Here is an 18,250-nt window from a genome sequence, read left to right as displayed (position 1 = left end):
TTGTAGAAAATACAATTGACTCCAATTAAAAAATAATGGGTAAATAATATGTAAAAGTTATGGGAATTTTGTGTGACATTTATAAATAGACCCCAAAGTCTCTATTTTTAGAGTAAGTGCCTAAAGATCATTTAACCACCTCCCGCTCGCCATATAGTCCAATGACGGGCGGAAGGTGGTTCTCTCGTTCTGAGAGGACGTCATATGACGTCCTCCCATTCTCACCACGCATGCGCGGCTCAGGGAGCACGCAGCGTGGCGATCGGCGGTGCGCTGTGTCCCTCGGACACAGTGGATCACCGATCACGGACAGAGCCGAAGATGTCGGCTCGTTCATGTGACCGGCTGTGTCCAATCACAGCTGATCACATGTAAACACGGAAATGCCGGTTATCGGCATTTCTCTCCTCTCGAGCTGTCACGCTGAAAGGAAAAAAAAGGAATAAAATATTATTATTATTATTTACATACTGTCAACAGTCAGCATTCCTGATCACCACTGCACCAATCATATGATGATGTTGTACTGCACTGGTGACAGTTTGTTAGAAAAAAAACAAAAATACACAAAAAACACTTTATTTAATTTTTTAATTTTCCCAAAAATTGTATAAATCAATTACAACTTAAAAAAACTCACTATACCTCTACTAAATACCTTGGAATGGCTGCGTTCTAAAAAGGGGTCATTTGGGGGGTATTTGTACTGTCCTGGAATTTTAGGGCCTCATGAAATGAGATAGGCCGTCAGTACATCAGGACTGATCAATTATCAGACATATGTAGCACTAACCCCTTGGGGGTTGCTGTTGATTTGGGTCCCCCTATAGTCCTATGCAGCCCAGCAATATGCATTCTCCACACAAGATTGCATTCAAAGTCAGAAATCAGTCCTTGAGCTTTTGTTTTGTTATTGAGGGGATTTAGAACTAGGCTAGGGTAGATTTGTATAGAATGCCCAAGGGAACCGACAACTGAGGACAAATTTCCTGGAACTATCTACAAGCTTCTCAATTGTAGCACAGTATCTGTTGGAGAGCGAGCCAACGTCTCCTTAGCGTACCACCCCAGACCCTAGATTAAAATTTTCCTCTTCACCTAGCAAACTGGAGGTTTGTTCCTGAGCAAGTGATCCAGCTCCTGTCCCTTTTTAGATGAACAGTCACTTGTAGGGGCTAATCTGGTTTCCCACCAGAGAGCTCCTCCTCCTATCCACCCAGGGGATGCAGGTGTACTCACTCAGATCATCTCCTGTACCACCTGTGAGTTGGCTGCTGCTACCAAGCCTATCAGCTGGGCCACTCCTTCCCTGCCATACAGGTGATTCTTGCTCAGGGGGCCAGTTAGTTTCAAGTTTTCAGCCTCTCCAATTGCAGGTTTGCAGGCAGGTTCATCCCATTAGGCCTCCTGGCAGCCTCATGCTCTCAGCCTTACAATTTCCTTTCTCCTTCCACCCGACTCATCCACACACCTCACACTCCCCACTTCTGCCACTGAGCAGGCGCCAACACTTTTTAAGGGTGTCCAGCCCCTTGCCAACCTCTTGTTGGGGATTGGCTAGGACCCTTCAAGAAAGCAGCCAGCCACTCCTCAGATACATCTTCTGCCTCCAAATGCCTCAGAGCAGGGGAAAATTCCAGAGGGGCTGGCCTGCGGAGCCTGTCAGCCCTGGCCACTATTTGATCTCTTTGGCTATCACACCTGCTAATCAGATCCTGTCTAACCCTCAGGATGCTAAACCTGGAGGGTACTACATACACACACACACACACACACATATGTATATATATATATATATATATATACAGTTGCAAGAAAAAGTATGTGAGCCCCTTGGGATTAAGTGGAGTTTTGTATGAATTGGGCATAAAATGTGCTCTGAAAGTCATCTAAGTCACAACAATAGAAGAACACAGTCTGCTGAACATAATATTACACAAACATTAGATGTTGCCATGGTTTAATTGCACATAACATGTAAACATTCACAGTGCAGGGAGGAAAAAGTATGTGAGGCCCTAGCTTAATGACTTCTCCCAGAGCTAATTGGAGCCAGGAGTGAGCCAAACCTGACTCCAATCAGTGTGATGATATTGGATGTGTTGCTGACAGCTGTCCTGCCCTTAAAAAACACACTCCTGTTTTGGGTTTACTGGTTTCAAGAAGCACTGTCTGATGTGAACCATGCCTTGCATAAAAGAGCTCTCAGAAGACCTACGATCAAGAATTGTTGACTTGCATGAAGCTGGAAAGGGTTACAAAAGTATCTCCAAAAGCCTTGATGTTCATGTGTCCATGGTAAAGTCTACAAATGGAGAAAGTTTAACACTGTTGCTACTCTCCCTAGGAGTGGTCGTCCTGTAAAAATGACTGCAAGAGCACAGCGCAGAATGCTGCATGAGGTAAAGAAGAATCCCAGAGTGTCAGCTAAAGACCTACAGAAATCTCTGGCACATGCTAACATTTTTGTTGACACATCTACAATAAAGAAAACATTAAACAAGAATGGAGTACATGGGAGGACACCACGGAGGAAGCCATTGCTGTCCAAAAAGAATATTGCAGCACGTTTGAAGTTTGCAAAAGAGCACCTGGATGTTCCACAGCACTACTGGCAAAATATACTGTGGACAGATGAAACCAAGATTGAGTTGTTTGGAAGAACGCACAACACTATGTGTGGAGAAAAAAAGGCACAGCACACCAACATCAAAACCTCATCCCCACTGTAAAACATGGCGGAGGGAGCATCATGGTTTGGGGCTGCTTTGCTGCCTCAGGGCCTGGACGGATTGTTGTCATTGATGGGAAAATGAATTCCAGAGTTTATCAAGACATTTTGCAGGAAAACGTATGACCATCTGTCCGCCAACTGAAGCTCCGCAGAGGATGGGTGATGCAACAGGACAATGACCCAAAGCATACAAGTAATTCAACAAAAAAATGGCTGCAACAGCACAGAATAGACCTTCTGGAGTGGCCCAGTCAGAGTCCTGAACTCAATCCGACTGAAATGCTGTGGCATGACCTTAAGAGAGCGATTCACACCAGACATCCCAAGAATATTGCTACAGTGAAACAGTTTTGTGAAGAGGAGTGGTCCAAAATTACTCCAGATCGTTGTGCAGGTCTGATCTGCAACTACAGGAAACGTTTGGTTGAAGTTATTGCTGCCAAAGGAGGGTCAACCAGTTATTAAGTCCAAAGGTTCACATACTTTTTCCTCCCTGCACTATGAATGTTTACATGTTATGTGCAATTAAACCATGGCAACATCTAATGTTTGTGTAGTATTATGTTCAGCAGACTGTGTTCTTCTATTGTTGTGACTTAGATGACGTTCAGAGCACATTTTTTGCCCAATTCATGCAAAACTCCACGTAATCCCAAGGGGTTCACATACTTTTTCTTGCAACTGTATATATATATAATACAAGTAATATACACTGATTTGGGTTATTTTTACCAAAGAAATGTAACAGACTAAATTTTGGCCTAAATTTATGAAGGATTATTTGAAAGTAAGAAAAACATTTATTTTCACAAATGTCAATATTTTTTCATTTACATAGCAAAAAAATAAAAAACCTAGTGGTAATTAAAGAACACCAAAAGAAAGCTCTGTTTGTGTGAAAAAAATGTTAGGAATTTCATTTAGGTACAGTATTGCATGCCAGCAATTGTCAACTAAAGTAGCACATTGCTATAAAAAAAATGCCCTGGTCATGAAGGGGGTAAAGCTTTTCAGAGGACAAGTGGTTAATTTGGAAATCCCCTTTGCTTTACACTCACTGCAACTTGAATTGTTTGGACAACATCTCTACTATTATGAATACCTGCTCTTAGTCCTAGGCAATGAAAAATCACCATTTCCAAATATTGTATTGTTTATCCTCATTTCATTCGTTTTTTGAAAATATGAATGCCTAGGAATTAAAGGTGACTGAACCCAGTAACAGAAATATGGAGTACACATACTATGTGTTCAGTGCCTTCTCAGGGATTTCCTTGAAGAAAGCTTGGTGATAACAGTAATGTTAGGCTTCATGTACACGAGCCTACCCTGACTGCTGGCCATGGGAAAACGCAAAATGTGGCAGCCGTGGTATGGCATTTTTACCGTGCTTTGCGTTTTCCCGCGGTCAGCAGCCAAAACGTTCCTATCCTGAACACGATTCTTCCGCGTTCAGGAGAGGGAGGTTTAACTTCACATAAACGCGGCACCTCCTAAACTCTGATAAAAGCCTGTGTACATGGACACATAAGCTTTTATGGAGTTGCGTTTAGGAGCTCTGGCAAAAAAAAAATGCCAAAAGCGCCTAAACTTGAGTTTAGGAGCTGCTCGTGTACATGAAGCCTAAGGGTCCATTCACACAGGGTACTTGCTTGCATGTTTCATGCAGATCTGTGTTTTCCTAGCATGGAAATACACAAATGTTGAATGAATTCTCTGTGCTAACAGTCTTCAGACATGCGACGGCACAGACAGAACCACTGTGTCCATATATGATATTGAGGTGCATGACGCGGTCTGGAAACTGCACCTGCATGCACCCGCATGTCCTATTGGGGCACAGCTGCTGTCTGTACAGCCATGTGTCCCAATAGACTTCTTAGGACTGCCAGCATTGGGATGCACGCAATACCTGCCCATCCCTGTGCTAGGAAAACATGGACCTGCACAGGGCATGCAGTCAAGTGCCCCTTGTGAATGGACCCTTAGAGTCATTGGAAGTCATAAAAGTCAATGACCAGGAATCATGAAAATAGAACCAGAAAATAATTTTCATTTGTTTTTCAGCTCAATATTTATCGGGTACTTTCTGCTTACCACTGACCAAAGTATGTGTTCAAAAAGTCAGTGAAGCTAATTAAAATCCTCCAATCAAGGCTATGTATCTGCTATGGAAGAACAAATGTAAGCTGATGGGTATGATGTTTGGGCTGTTGTTTGTACTCACCTGAATGCTCCATGCTTGCCATAGAATGGCTCATCATGGCTACTCTTACACTTCTTCCTTCCCTCGCCCTTACACTGCATGCAGAGGTTGGTTTCGGTTGCTCCTGGGATGCAGCTGGCCGAGAAGAACTTTGAGACGGCTGAATGAAAGTAAATTCATTAACAGTCTGAATCAGAGGAAAGTGAGCAACATAATACAATGAAATGTATGTTTCTTTATGTTAAGGCAAACTTGAGTTTGTTAATATGTGCATTTTTCATCATAGCTGTATAATTTTGCTGACACATTGTTAATACAAGTAAGTGTCTGATGATTAGTACAATAACAGGAACAGTGCTTCATGTAGGGCTAACAACAATCAGATTAATTCAAAAGAGCCCTAACAACAGACTTCTGGTGGTAGTTTCTTTACAGTGATTGTACACCTTTACATATACCAGTGAAGTGACTGACCTCAGGTGATACACAGAGATGAAACAAATAATCCTACATATCTGCAGTCTTCTCTTCTTTACCTCTGATCAAAATCCACAATTTATAAAGCTTGTCTTAGAGTTCAGAAAAAAGGGATTGGAGAACATAAATTATGCTCTGCAGATCTCATTATGGAGAACTGTGAGAGCTGATTGAAGAGGAGGGACATACTCCCCTCCACACAGCACAAAGGAACAGAGCTGAGGCTGTCAATCTGCTGGAGGTCCCTCCCCTGTCACCATTTTTATCTTGGTGTTAGAGGAAAGAAGCAGCAGAGAGAAATGACACGTAGTGCTTTTAATTAAGACAATTATACACTATAGAGGGATATGCTTTGTTCATATTTCATGTCTGAGGTTTACAACCACTTTAAGATCTACCTGTGCCTAATTCAGGTATGCATTTGCACCAGTGTTGATAAAATTACAAACATGTGTGGCAAATTCAGGTAGTTCTTACTACCATCACTTTAAGATGGCAGTGACACATTCTTAAAGAATTACTTCCAGTTCTCAGATTAAGAAATAGGCAGTAATTAAAACCAACTCTGAGCACTGCATACTGTACATCTGTATGCCAAATCAGAGTGGGCCCATGTCTGTGCTGGGAAACGTATGTATGTGACAGCTTCCCACACAGTGCAATATCACGGTTCCCATTTAGCTGTCTGCAAGGAGATTCCCCAGCTGAAAGCTAAATGTAAACATAGGGGCTGGGGAACTGAGAGATTAGCTCCCCATCCGATCTGATTATTTTTGACAGCACACAGCAGTGGGCAGATTCAAAAACCCTGTTGGACTGATTAGCAGCTATCATTCTGCAATCTGCCCACATCCAGGTCCTATCAATCAAAGGTAAGATGGACCTGATGTGGAACTAGTCTGTCAGTTCCCTGTCAGGCTCAGTTCAAAACACTGGCCATATGCATGTAAGTGTGATATGCGTAGTGGCCAAGGACTGTTGGTGCAGTGAGTGTACCATGGAAGGACCTCAGTGCAGACATAGCAATATTCATGTACCTGTCTGTGATAGGTGCATGATTCAGGTGAAAGCACTATGACACCCTTTCTGAACTGCTCCGAATGTCAGCTCTCACTCTTTATTAGATACTATAATAAAATTAAAGAACTCAAGTACAAAGATCTCACCAATCATGTTCCTGAGAGGTAGAAGAAAATTTCAACTCCACATCATCTACCATAATATGAAATATACATTTAGGCAGACTAACAGTTTGAACTTGCCTATGTTCAGACGTTTTTTAGTTTTAAATTAAGTGGGAAAGAGTTAAAATTCCTATCAGGTTTTTATTTATGTCTTTGGAGCCTTTGGAAAGACTTTTATTCCTGTCCCTGTGATACCTGTACAAATAATGAGGAGTGCTGCTGTCATCAGAACAGGAAGGTAGATAGAAAAAAAAAAAAACTCTTGGAAGTTTTAGGCATTCCCGGATATAGTAAAAATGTGTTTTCCCCAAATGGGAATCAGAAGGTATTAAAAAAAACATGGCAGCGGATCTAGCTCTTGCTTGCACTAGACAAGATTAAGTGCAAATTAAATGAAAAAGCTTTGGCTGTAGTTGGGTTTTACCAATTGCACACCATGTTTCCTCTTCTTTACTCCAACTGTGAGTCAAGATCTATAAATATACATTTGTGAAAATGAGTGTGGCTGGTGAGTTGCAGGTGTGACTAGAGGTAAGAAGAGAAGCCCTTATGATCCAATCTCAGCAAGTATAATATCCCAAGCATGTTAGGGATGGTGATTTTTGCAGGAAGAAGGATGCTATTGTAAATTTGTCTCTCTGGAAATTTGTCATGTTAATCAATTTGACTGTTGATAATATAAAAAGTAATGTAACAAGAACCCTACAAAGATGATAAATACCTCTCACGTTGCCAATCTGTGTTGTAATGAAGACAAACCAATGCCCAAAGAAGCTCCAGAATTTGGAACAGGTGTGTCAAGTTTCTGATCCCCCCCCCACTGCTCTAATTGGATCGATTTAGAAAGGGTAGAAATGTTTACTTATTACAAGACGATTTTATAGTACAGTTTATAAAGCTCTAACTAGGAATGATACTCTGCTGGACCTGGTAAGCTCAAACCATGCACGGCTTTTTACTAATTTCATATACAAACACTGACCATAATATGATTTCACTTAATGTAAGCTGTAAACAATAAGCACATACTGTAAGTTACAAACACTTAATTTTAAGTAGAGCAAAGTTTCTAATGATGAGGGCTGCTCTCCAAGGCTTAGCCCATAGATTAGTTATTTTTTTTTGTTCATTAGGCTAAACAAAAAAATAACAACTGGATTCCCTTCATCCAATGTGTGGATGGGGGAATCTTCCCCACTGAGGTATTTTATTCTGACAGCAGACACACTCCCCGGCTGCCATAACATACAGCTCAATGTTTCTAGCTATAGCCTGCTGTGCTCATCAAGTGGGGGAAAGTCCGACAAGCTAGTTGTACAGAAGTCTATTGGTAGAAAGGTACCCACTCCCACTTCCCATGGCAATCAGAGCCTGAAGTTTGGCCTCACACTTCACATGTCCTAGGAGACTGCGGGTCCATTCATAAAGTGCAGCACTCTTCACGCATACACAGTAAAAAAAGGCTTCACTTTAAGTTTCCCTTACTGAACATGCTGGCTCCTGCACCCAAAGCCGCTTGCAGAATCGGCTCAGGTGAGAAAATTGCAGGATCCCTGGACAGGTAAGTGTCCTTATATTAAAAGTCAGCAGCTACAGTATTTGTTCAATTAAGCTTTGACAATAAAACCTGATTGGTTACTATGCAGAACTGCACCAGACTTTGCACCATGCAGTTTCAGTAAATACCCCCCAGTGTTTTCTATGTGTTCAAATGGCCCTAGTTCACACCAGTGCAGTCAGTTATAGCGCATTCAAGAAAAGTAGAACCTACTGAATTTCCTCTTTATGTAACACATCTGGAAAGCAGCAAAATGCATATAAACACACTGGAAAACATATAAAAGCAACAAAAATGCACCGAAATGCACATTGTAAAATGTCAAAATAAAACACACTGGAACACATCGAAAGCGCATTAAAATGTAAATGCATGTTCAAAAAACCCATTCGGATTGCAAAAATTCCCTTATAGGGGTTTTGTGCTTTTTTTTTTATGGATTAACTAGGTATAGGATTTAGGATAAGCGTTGAATTCTGAGGACTCTTTGGGCAGTACTTTGTCTTCATTACAGCTGAGACCAGAGATGTGAGTATATTTTTCCTGGAAGGGGGGGGCAATAAACACGGTGGTAGATTTACTAAACGTAATGCACTCAGAATCTGGTGCAGCTGTGCATGGTAGCCAATCAGCTTCTAACTTCAGCTTGTTCAGTTACGCTTTGACAATAAAACCTGGAAGCTGATTGGTTTCTATGCAAAGTTGCACCAGATTTTGCACTCTCCAGTTTTATTACATAACCCCCATTGTGTCACTGACAAGGAGCAAAAATGCATATTGTGGGTTCTGCAACTTATTATATTCCATGCCAGTGATTTAGGAAGTATTGAAGCCAGATAAAGACAGGTTACTAGAATTTTCAGAAGAAGGCCAGCAATGGCATCTCATATATTTCTCTCAGTACAGATTTTCTTTAAACCTTCACGCATACAACACATGCTGCAATCAACTTCATTTACAACATTCCTTTATTTAGGAATGAACTATAAAAACATGTTATGTGGTAAATCTTAATTTGTCAGAAAAGCTAATATTCTGACAGAGAATCACTCTGCTTGTAATAAAAGCAGAAACTTACCAATTCCTTAGAGAATGGGCACTTCTTGGATCTTTTATCAAAGCTACATATCCATATCAACTTCACTCTACCAAGCTTGAGCCATTGGCACTTTATACAACAGGTGTAAGTTTTTATACCTTTTTCAATGGATTCTTTTGCAGAGTCATCCCAGGACAACAACTTCTTTTCTACAAGAACATTTATAGGAACTTTCCAGCCATCTGTCTTTGAAAAGCCTGAGTGACAGGACTTTTTTCCTTTCAGCTGATTAAACTGGAATGTGCTGGGCTTTTTCACCACAGCAATTGCATAATCCCAATCTGCAGAATATAATAAAGCAATGAATAGTGGAATGCAAATTGAAGTGGTATTAAACCAAAAACAGAAAAATTAATATATTGCAGTTTACTAATCCTTAAATATGGTGGCTGAATTAGTTTTCTATTTTCAAGCTTTTTTCTGTTATTTGCAAATGGTGATCTGGCCAGTTACACATTTCCTGTCTTCAAGTATCTCCACTCTGGATGGAGGAACAACGAAGACACCTTTGCTGCATTGTCAATCTAAAGGAGAAGGAAGTGTTCGATGCACTAGCAAATTTAAATGGAGTTGACTAATGATTTAACCACTTGCCCTCCAGAGGATTTACCCCCTTAATGACCAGGCCTCTTTTTGCTATTTGGCGCTGCACTATTTCAACTGATAATTGCGCAGTCATGCAATGTGAGATTTATGTCCTTTTTTCACACAAATAGAGCTTTCTTTCAGTAGTATTTGATCACCTGTGTGCTTTTTATTTTTCACGCTATAAATAAAAAAACACCAAAAATTATAAAGAAAAATTATATTTTTTACTTTCGGCTATAAATAATATGTAGTAAACTCAAAGTTAGTCATACATTTAGGCCAAATTGTATTCTGCTACAAGTTTTTGGTAAAAAATCCCAATAAGTGTATATTGATTGCATTGTGTGAAAGTTATAGCACCTACAAACTATGGTATAGATACTGCAATTTACGCCATTTTTTTCTAGCGCTGCCCTAGTTTAACTGACAATTGCATGGTCATGCAGTATGGTACATAAATTAAATTTATGTCCTTTTTTCACACAAATATAGCTTTCTTTTGGTGGTATTTGATTGCCTGTGCACTTTTTATTTTTGGGGCTATAAACAAAAAATTATGAAAAAATTTAAAAAAAAAAAACGATATTTTCTCATTTCTGTCATAAAAAATATCCCAAAAAACAAAAATTTTGTCATAAATTTAGGCCAAAATGTATTCTGCTACATGTTTTTGGTTAAAAAAAAAAATCCCAGTAAGTGTATATTGATTGCTTTGTGTGAAAGTTATAGCATCTACAAACTATGATATAGATAATGGAATTTACACAGCTTTTACTTTCTGACTGCCCATCACATTTCTTGAGGTGCTAAAATACCAGGATAGTACAAACACCCCCAAATGACCCCTTTTCGGAAAGTAGACACCCTAAGCTATCTGCTGAGAGGCATATTGAGTCCATGGAAATTTTTTTTTCCACAAGTTGTAATTTAAATGATATATTTCTCACACAAGCCATGGGTATAAGTGGAATTACACTCCAAAATACATTCTGCTACTTCTACTGAGTATGGGGATACCACATGTGTGATACTTTGTGGGAGCCTAGCCACATACAGGAGTCTGAAATCCAATGACCACTTTGAAAGCCTGAAGGTGCGTAACTTCCTCACTTCACTTCCTCACTACCTATCACAGTTTTGGAGGTCCTGAAATGCCAGGATAGCAACAACCCCCCCCCCCAAATTACCCCTTTTTGGATCATAGACACCCCAAGGAATTTAAAAAGTGGCATGGTGAACACTTTGCATATCTCATTTTTCTCACAAGGTTTTGAAATATAAAAAAAGAAAAGACAAAATTTTTGTTTTTGTTTTCTTTCTTCATTTTCCAAAAACTTATCTGAAAAATACTCACCATGCTTCTTATCAAATTCCTTGGGATGTCTACTTTCCAAAAAGGGGTCGTTTGGGGGGGTTTGGTGCTATCCTGGCATTTCAGGGCCTCCGAAACTGTGATAGGTAGTCAGGAAGTGTAATGAGGAAATAAAGCCCTTTAGAAGCCTGAAGGTGCTTATTGGATTTTGGGGTCCTGTACTTGGCTAGACTGCCAAAACTTCTCTCACTTGTGGTACCCCCATACTCGGGAGAAGTAGCAAAATGTATTTTGGGGAGTAATTCCACATATACCCATGGCATGTGTGAGCAGTAAATCATTTGACAATTTTGTGTAAAAAAAAAAAAAAAAAAAAAACTTTGATCAGATGCTTTCCCAATTTACATATGGCTCTGTTTATATCCTGCGAAACTGAAGTGATTAAATGCTCGTAGCTTCTGATTTATTAGACTATAGAGATGATTGGCACCATTCTGGTCTCCAATCAGCTCTATGGTCAGCTGGCAGAAACACCAGCTGCATTCTCAGGTCGCCTGACGGCACGAGACTGCCCAAGAAGGCCGTGGAAGGCAGCGGGGGAGGGGGGGTATCGTCTCCTGCTGCTTGTGAAAGCAATCCTGCAGCTAATTAGCCACTAGGATTGCTTTTTAGCCGATCGCCAGCTGAAAAAAACAATACCAGGATGATGCCAGCAGCTGTAGTCATCATCCTGGTATAATCATTCAAAGTCCAGTGATGTACCTGCACGTATTTTTTTAATGCAGCCTGTGGGCTGAATGAAAAAAAGAGAAGAAATCTCTGCCGGAAAAAGTGTGTGGAATGCCCACCATTAGAATATACCTCCCTGCTTCCACCCTCTTCTAATGGTGGGCACACATTAGGTTGCACAGTGTCACATGCACCAAATCCAAGACTGTACAAATGTCTAAATAGTGGCATGCTTGAATAAAAATTGTCCACCTTTAAGTGGTACCACATATGGAAAAAGTCCCAAACTATCTTGTCACTACTCCCCATGTAGTCTGGGCATCCAGGGGGCTCCATGTGACTATCTTTTCCCTCATAAATCTGAAATGCATATGTATAGCCTGTTGCCCTCTCACAGGTCTTATACATATTGACCCCATATCTGGCACGCTTGCTGGGGAGAAAGTGCTTGAATGCAAGGCAGCCAGAAAAATTGGTGAAGGACTCATCAATGCAGATTTTTTGCTGGGGAGAATAGACATCTGACAATTTTTGGTTAAGGTGATATGTGAGGGGCAGAATTTTGTGGAGCCAGTCAAATTCAGGGTCAACCCGAGGACGACAGAGTGTGCTGTCGTTGAAATGCATAAAACACATTATGCTCTCATATCTATGCCTGGCCATGGCAGCAGAGAGCACGGGCATATAATGAATTGGGTCTGTGGACCAATATAGCCACAATTAATTTTTTTTAGTAATGCCCATGTTGAGGGTTTGGCCCCCGAATAAATTTAAATTGGGAAACCGTAATGGGTTTCCATGCGAATGGTCAGGCAAGGTTTGATTTTCGGTTGGTGGCGATAAATTGTGCATATAAATTGCTTTGATCCACAATCAATGCATATAGATTTTCCGTGAAAAACAGCTCCAAAAAATCAAGGGGAGTAGTTAAATTTGCTGTTTCCACCTGAATTCCGGGTTGGACAGTGAATGGGGAAAGTATGGGTGCTGCAGAATTTGTGGGCTGCCAATTTACAAGCACATCCGAAAGGATATTAGGGGCTCTACGGACCTGTGTGCGAATTCTTGGTGGCTGCGGGACAATACTTGTGCTCACCACCACACCAGCTTGTACTGCACTTAAGGGACTCGCCACGTCAACAAGTGATACTGCTGTCTTGGTATGGGAAAGACCAGGTTGTACTAGGCTGCTGGTGCTCGCCAGTTCACCAAAAGGTAGAGCAGGACTAGTACTGGCACTCTGCTGCATATGAGAGTCATCAAAATTTACCAGCAAGTGCTAGCAGAGATCAGGCCTGATTCTGCAAACACTGCGGTTTTGTGTGCAATGTATCAAGTGACAGTAACCTACAGACACTGCTATTGCTGAGGGAGAAGGGGGGAGTAGGTGTAGGGGCTAACTGCAGGTGCTGGGACTGATCCTGCTAATGCTGTGTTTTTGGGGACACTATACTAATGTGAACACTGGTATAGTGCTGAGCTGATCAAAGATATTGATACTTTCAGACCCTATACTAGCAATAGAGGTTTATTTTGTATATGAGCGTGTTCCTGGCAATCAAGGGGTTAAATGTGATTACTGGTGTACTGATGGCAATCTGACGCTATCTGGGATTTTGCGCACCTGTGGTGCCCTGTAGCAGCATTTCTGCTATAGGGCTGTCAGGAAATAGATAAAGAAGCGGTTTGCGTTACAACACTGCGTTACTTTAACTGACAATTGTGTGGTCATGCAATGCTGCACCCAAATGAAATGTACGTCCTTTTTTCCCATAAATTGAGCTTTCTTTTGGTGGTATTTGATCACCTGTGCATTTTTATTTCAGGCACTGATGGGTGGCACTGCTGGGCAGCACTGATGGGTGGCACTGCTGGGAGGCACTGACGGTCCTTCAGGGACCAATCAGGGATCACATGAATCGGGACTTCACACAGAGTTCCCATACAGCGATCGGTGTTCCGCTGTGTCCTCCGGATCGCGGTGCCACATGCTCCCAGGGAGCGCACACAGGCAGTGAATGCGGGGGTCTTTTACAGTATAAATGGCGACCCACTTCGGCAGTGCTCCCGTCCAGCTGTTTATGTACATGGTATGGAGGGGAAGTGGTTAAATAAACATTTTGACCTCTGAGTCTGATGATATGTACCAGATTCAACCACTAATAGTATATACATCTCTTCTGTCTGTTATTTTTGCAGTGGATTAGAAATGTTGTTCTCCAAACATATATGGTTATTTATATTAACCACTACATATACTGTAGATGAAAATTTTTTTTTTTTTTTAACTTTACATATTAACTAAATTACTGTATTTTTCTCTCCATAAGATGCACCTTTTTCCCCCCCCAAAAATGGGGGAAAATGTATGTGCGTCTTATGGAGTGGCTGGCCCAGTATTCGCTCGGCTCTGCTGTGAAGAAGAACCCGCTCCTCTGTCCTACCTGTTCCTTGGTCCAGCGGTGTCCTGCTTCCATCGGCCAGCTTCTCTCCCTCGCGCCAGCATCTTCAGTGTGGGCACCTGGCTGTGACAGCTTGCGGCTTCTGCATGTGCGAGAAGCACTGCGCTCTGTGAATGGCCCCGTAGTCTTGTGGGACCTGTCACGTGTCCCACAAAACTACGGGGAGGGAGGTGGGAGGACAACTCCGTGGAAATGGTTACCTGTCAAATTCGGGTACCTGCCCCCTCCCCAAAGGTCCGCAGCCTCTGGTCATCTCCTGTACTATGTCCGCAGCCTCTGGTCATCTCCTGTACTATGTCTGCAGTCTCTGATCATTTCCTGTACTATGTCTGCAGTCCATTGGTTCAGAATTTTTATTTTCTTGTTTTCCTCCTCTAAAATCTAGGTGTGTCTTATGGTCAGGTGCGTCTTATGGAGCGAAAAAAATATGGTATATTCCAAAATTTTTTTGAGGTTTTTCTCAGATTAATCGAAACAGTAATCAGCCAACTAATTGATTATGCAAATAACCATTAGTTGTAGCCCTGATATATAAAAATATACTGCAAAATACTCCCACAAATGTGGGCCATTGATTGCAAACAAGATTTGTCAATTTTCACACACAAAAAATTATTTTTCCTAACAAATTAATTCAAGACCATGTTACCAAAATGAATACACCCCAATGAAAGTCTTAGGAGCAAAGCTAAATTTTAGACAACAAAACCCTAACAAGAAATCAGCTACAGGGGAGTCTAATTATTCATTAAACAGGTGTCCAGCAGACAGTTGATTATAAAAGGGTGTTACTTAAAGAAAACCCCTTCCCATTTCATGCTGTCACTACATGGAAGAGAAATGTCAAAAGGTCTGTGAAAGAAAATAGTTTCTTTACACAAAAAAGTTGAAGGCTACAAGAAGATCAGCAAAGCTTTACTAATTAGTCAGAATACTGTAGCAAAAGTGATACAAAATGTTAACAAAGATGGAACTGCAACCATCTCACAGAGACATCCAGGCCATCCATGGAAGTTAACACCTCGACAGGAGTATCTTCTGCTGAGAAAGGTTGAAGAAAAAACAAGTTCACCGCAGTTAGCTAAAGAAGTAGAAAGCCAAACTAGGGTGATTGTTTCCCGTGACACAATAGCATGCATGGGTGTCATCCACGAAGGAAGCCTCTACTAAAGCCCATGCACAAAAAAGCCCACCTACAATTTGCCAGGACCCAGGCTGAAAAAGAAGAAGACTACTGGGACTATGGAGTGATGAGACCAAGATAAATGTTTTTGGAACTGATGGCTTTAAAACTATGGTGTCGCAAAGGTGAGGAGTACAAAGAAACGCAGTCAAACATGGTGGTGGCAGTGTCCTTTCATGGGGCTGTATGAGTGCTGCTGGTGTCAGGGAGCTGCATTTCATTGATGGTATCATGAATTCACAAATGTACTGCTCTATATTGAAAAAGAAGAGGCTACCATCACTACGTGCCCTTGGTCATCATGCACTTTTCCAGCCTGAAAATGATCCAAAACACACACCTAAGGCCACTGTTGCATTTCTGAAGAAGAACAGGGTGAAAGTGATTCAGTTGCCAAGTATGTCTCCTGATCTGAACCCAATCGAACACCTATGGGGCATTCTGAAGAGACAAGTTGAGCATCACTCTCCATCCAGCATCCAGGCTCTAAAAGAGGATTTTCTTGAAGAATGGAAAAAGATAGATGATGCAATATGTCACCAACGTGTTCATTCCATGCCTAGAAGACTTGGTGCTTTCTTTACAAATCATGAAGGTCATACAAAATACTAGATGGAGCAGTTTTTGTTGTGGAGTGTATTCATTTTTGCATCAACTAATTTGCGTAAAGCTGAAGATTTTGTAATCTAAGTTATATTATTAACCTTACTTTCATATAATGCACTGAACAACTGTTCTATAATACTCAGTTTTATAAAAATTTTAGAAATTGTTCTTGTGTTCATTGAGATATTGATTAGAATCTTACTTTTCAAAAGGGGTGTACTCATTTATACTGCGCACTGTATATATCTAATAAGAACAATATAAACTTTCTATTCATTTACGTGTTGCTTCAAGCTTTAGAAGTAAATACCAATGGTGTATATATTTCTTAATGCGTTACATGGACGAGAATGGAGTCTTACCATGCCTTTCACATGTAGCTCGTGTTTGTCCAGGTGGAGTTTTTGTTCCAGCAATCTCGTCACCCATTGTACCAACACACCAGCAGTGCCCGGTGCTGCCATGACACTGCTGTGGTATGTAATTGCCCTTTTCATCACATTGTGGAATATAATGACCTATCAGCTTCTTTCCCAGAGCTTCTTGGCGCTGCTTCAAGCATTTTGTCAAGTCTGTCAACATAAACAGAAAAGATTAATGATAAATGAAGCTCTATGCAAGTAAAAGTTTCTGAATTTATGAACAGGCTTGGAACTAGTGCAGGAAATACTAAAAAGATGCAATCTGTAGACTATGAATGGATAAGCTAAAAACCAATGTGCCTCAGTCACTGAAGTGACTAATGAAAGTGATAACACAACAATGTAAATGAACTCACAATATAGTGACAAATAATTACTGTGCCATGGTCACTTGAGTGACCTATACAAGTGATATCTACAAAAGAACAATAATAAAGACCCCTATAAATATGGGGATGAAAACAAACACGTGATAGTGCCACTCCAAATCACATAAACACACTGGATGCTCTAATAGTCTGTAATTAAATTGATAAGTGCTTCATATAAACATGCAAAGTGCAAATGGTGTATATAAATCTGTGAAAGTGTCAGCACACTTCTTCCACTGTGGCTGCAATGCCTTCTCACCTCCTTTCGGTGACCCAAAAGGGCCAGAAAGCATTCAGGATCACCCTGGATCCTTTACAATCCCAGCTGATATTAATCCACCTGCAGTTTCTCTCCAAAATAATCTCCAGGTCCCCCAGATAGGATATTCCGCGGAATATGTATCTCACCACCACAGTGAGCAACAAAAGAGATCCTCCATAGTGTAGTATTTAGTAGGCAAAACTCCTTTATTTAATATGTATCAATACACTCACATTTAATGCAGTCCCTCTTCCTCTCCTGATGTGTGGGTGTACTGCATGTGTGTGTGGGACTTCCTAGGTGTGCCAAGATGGCGTCCAACACCGGAAGTGCGTCACCGCATACCAGAAGCTGCGTATTGGCGTACCTACGCATTACGTCACTGTAACTCGTGACTTCCTCGGGGTATGCATCCACAAGAAATGGAACCCAGTTTTAATCAGTGTGAACTAATTTGAAAATGAACCAAAGGCAGTCCAGCTCATATCTAGTGGTTGGATGCTCATTAATAGAGGTGAGCGAAGTATTCAAAAATTTGATTCGACTGATTCGGCGAATTCGTGGAAAATATTTGATTCGAGTCGAATATATTCGCTGTGAATTTAACTTAAAAAAGGGTGTTTCTAGGCTTCAGAGAGACTTAATATTAGTGCAGAACACTGTACCTTTAATTTAAATGCCCTTGGAGTCTGCTGGGGAAGAGAAATAATACTGTCAGTCAGTATGACATGCAGATGAGTGCCGTCGATCTTAGAATCACCGCACACTTCACTCATTTGGCCAGTCACGGGGCCAAAACCAGTGTTTGGAGCCACAGTGTGGCGGTGGAGGCAGCAGCAATGGGAGGCCATACAGCAACCTATGACAAAATGGAAACCAGCAGGAGTGTGAGGAGACCTGAAAGTGGCACATGGCAGAGTGGGAGCAATGGGAGGCGGTACAGGGACCCAGGTCACACTGTGGGCTCAGCAGCAGCGTGACCAGGCGGTACGGGGGCCCATGGCAGATTTGGGGCCTGGCGGCACCTATGGGAGGCCTGTAATCTGCCAGCAACCTA

The 18,250-nt window shown here is 41.3% G+C and overlaps 1 protein-coding gene across 1 annotated transcript in view; it reads right to left on the bottom strand.

Annotated features, from left to right (window-relative positions):
* Positions 1 to 18,250, bottom strand: part of LOC149467710 (uncharacterized) — a 249,499-nt gene that overhangs the window by 127,737 nt on the left and 103,512 nt on the right. Inside the window, exons 15-16 of the mRNA XM_089671215.1 lie at positions 16,501 to 16,710; positions 2,436 to 2,447 (exon numbers count right to left, since the gene is read on the bottom strand). Coding sequence (XP_089527341.1) covers positions 2,436 to 2,447; positions 16,501 to 16,710 — 222 coding nt within the window. The remainder of the gene's footprint in view (positions 1 to 2,435; positions 2,448 to 16,500; positions 16,711 to 18,250) is intronic.

This window comes from Staurois parvus, unplaced genomic scaffold (genome assembly GCF_062004578.1).
Source record: "Staurois parvus isolate SC_StPar_1 unplaced genomic scaffold, SC_StPar_1.0 ptg000102l, whole genome shotgun sequence".
Classification (NCBI taxonomy): Eukaryota; Metazoa; Chordata; class Amphibia; order Anura; family Ranidae; genus Staurois; species Staurois parvus.
The sequence above is the reverse complement of the archived record's forward strand: the minus strand, read 5'-3'. Positions and strand labels throughout refer to the sequence as shown.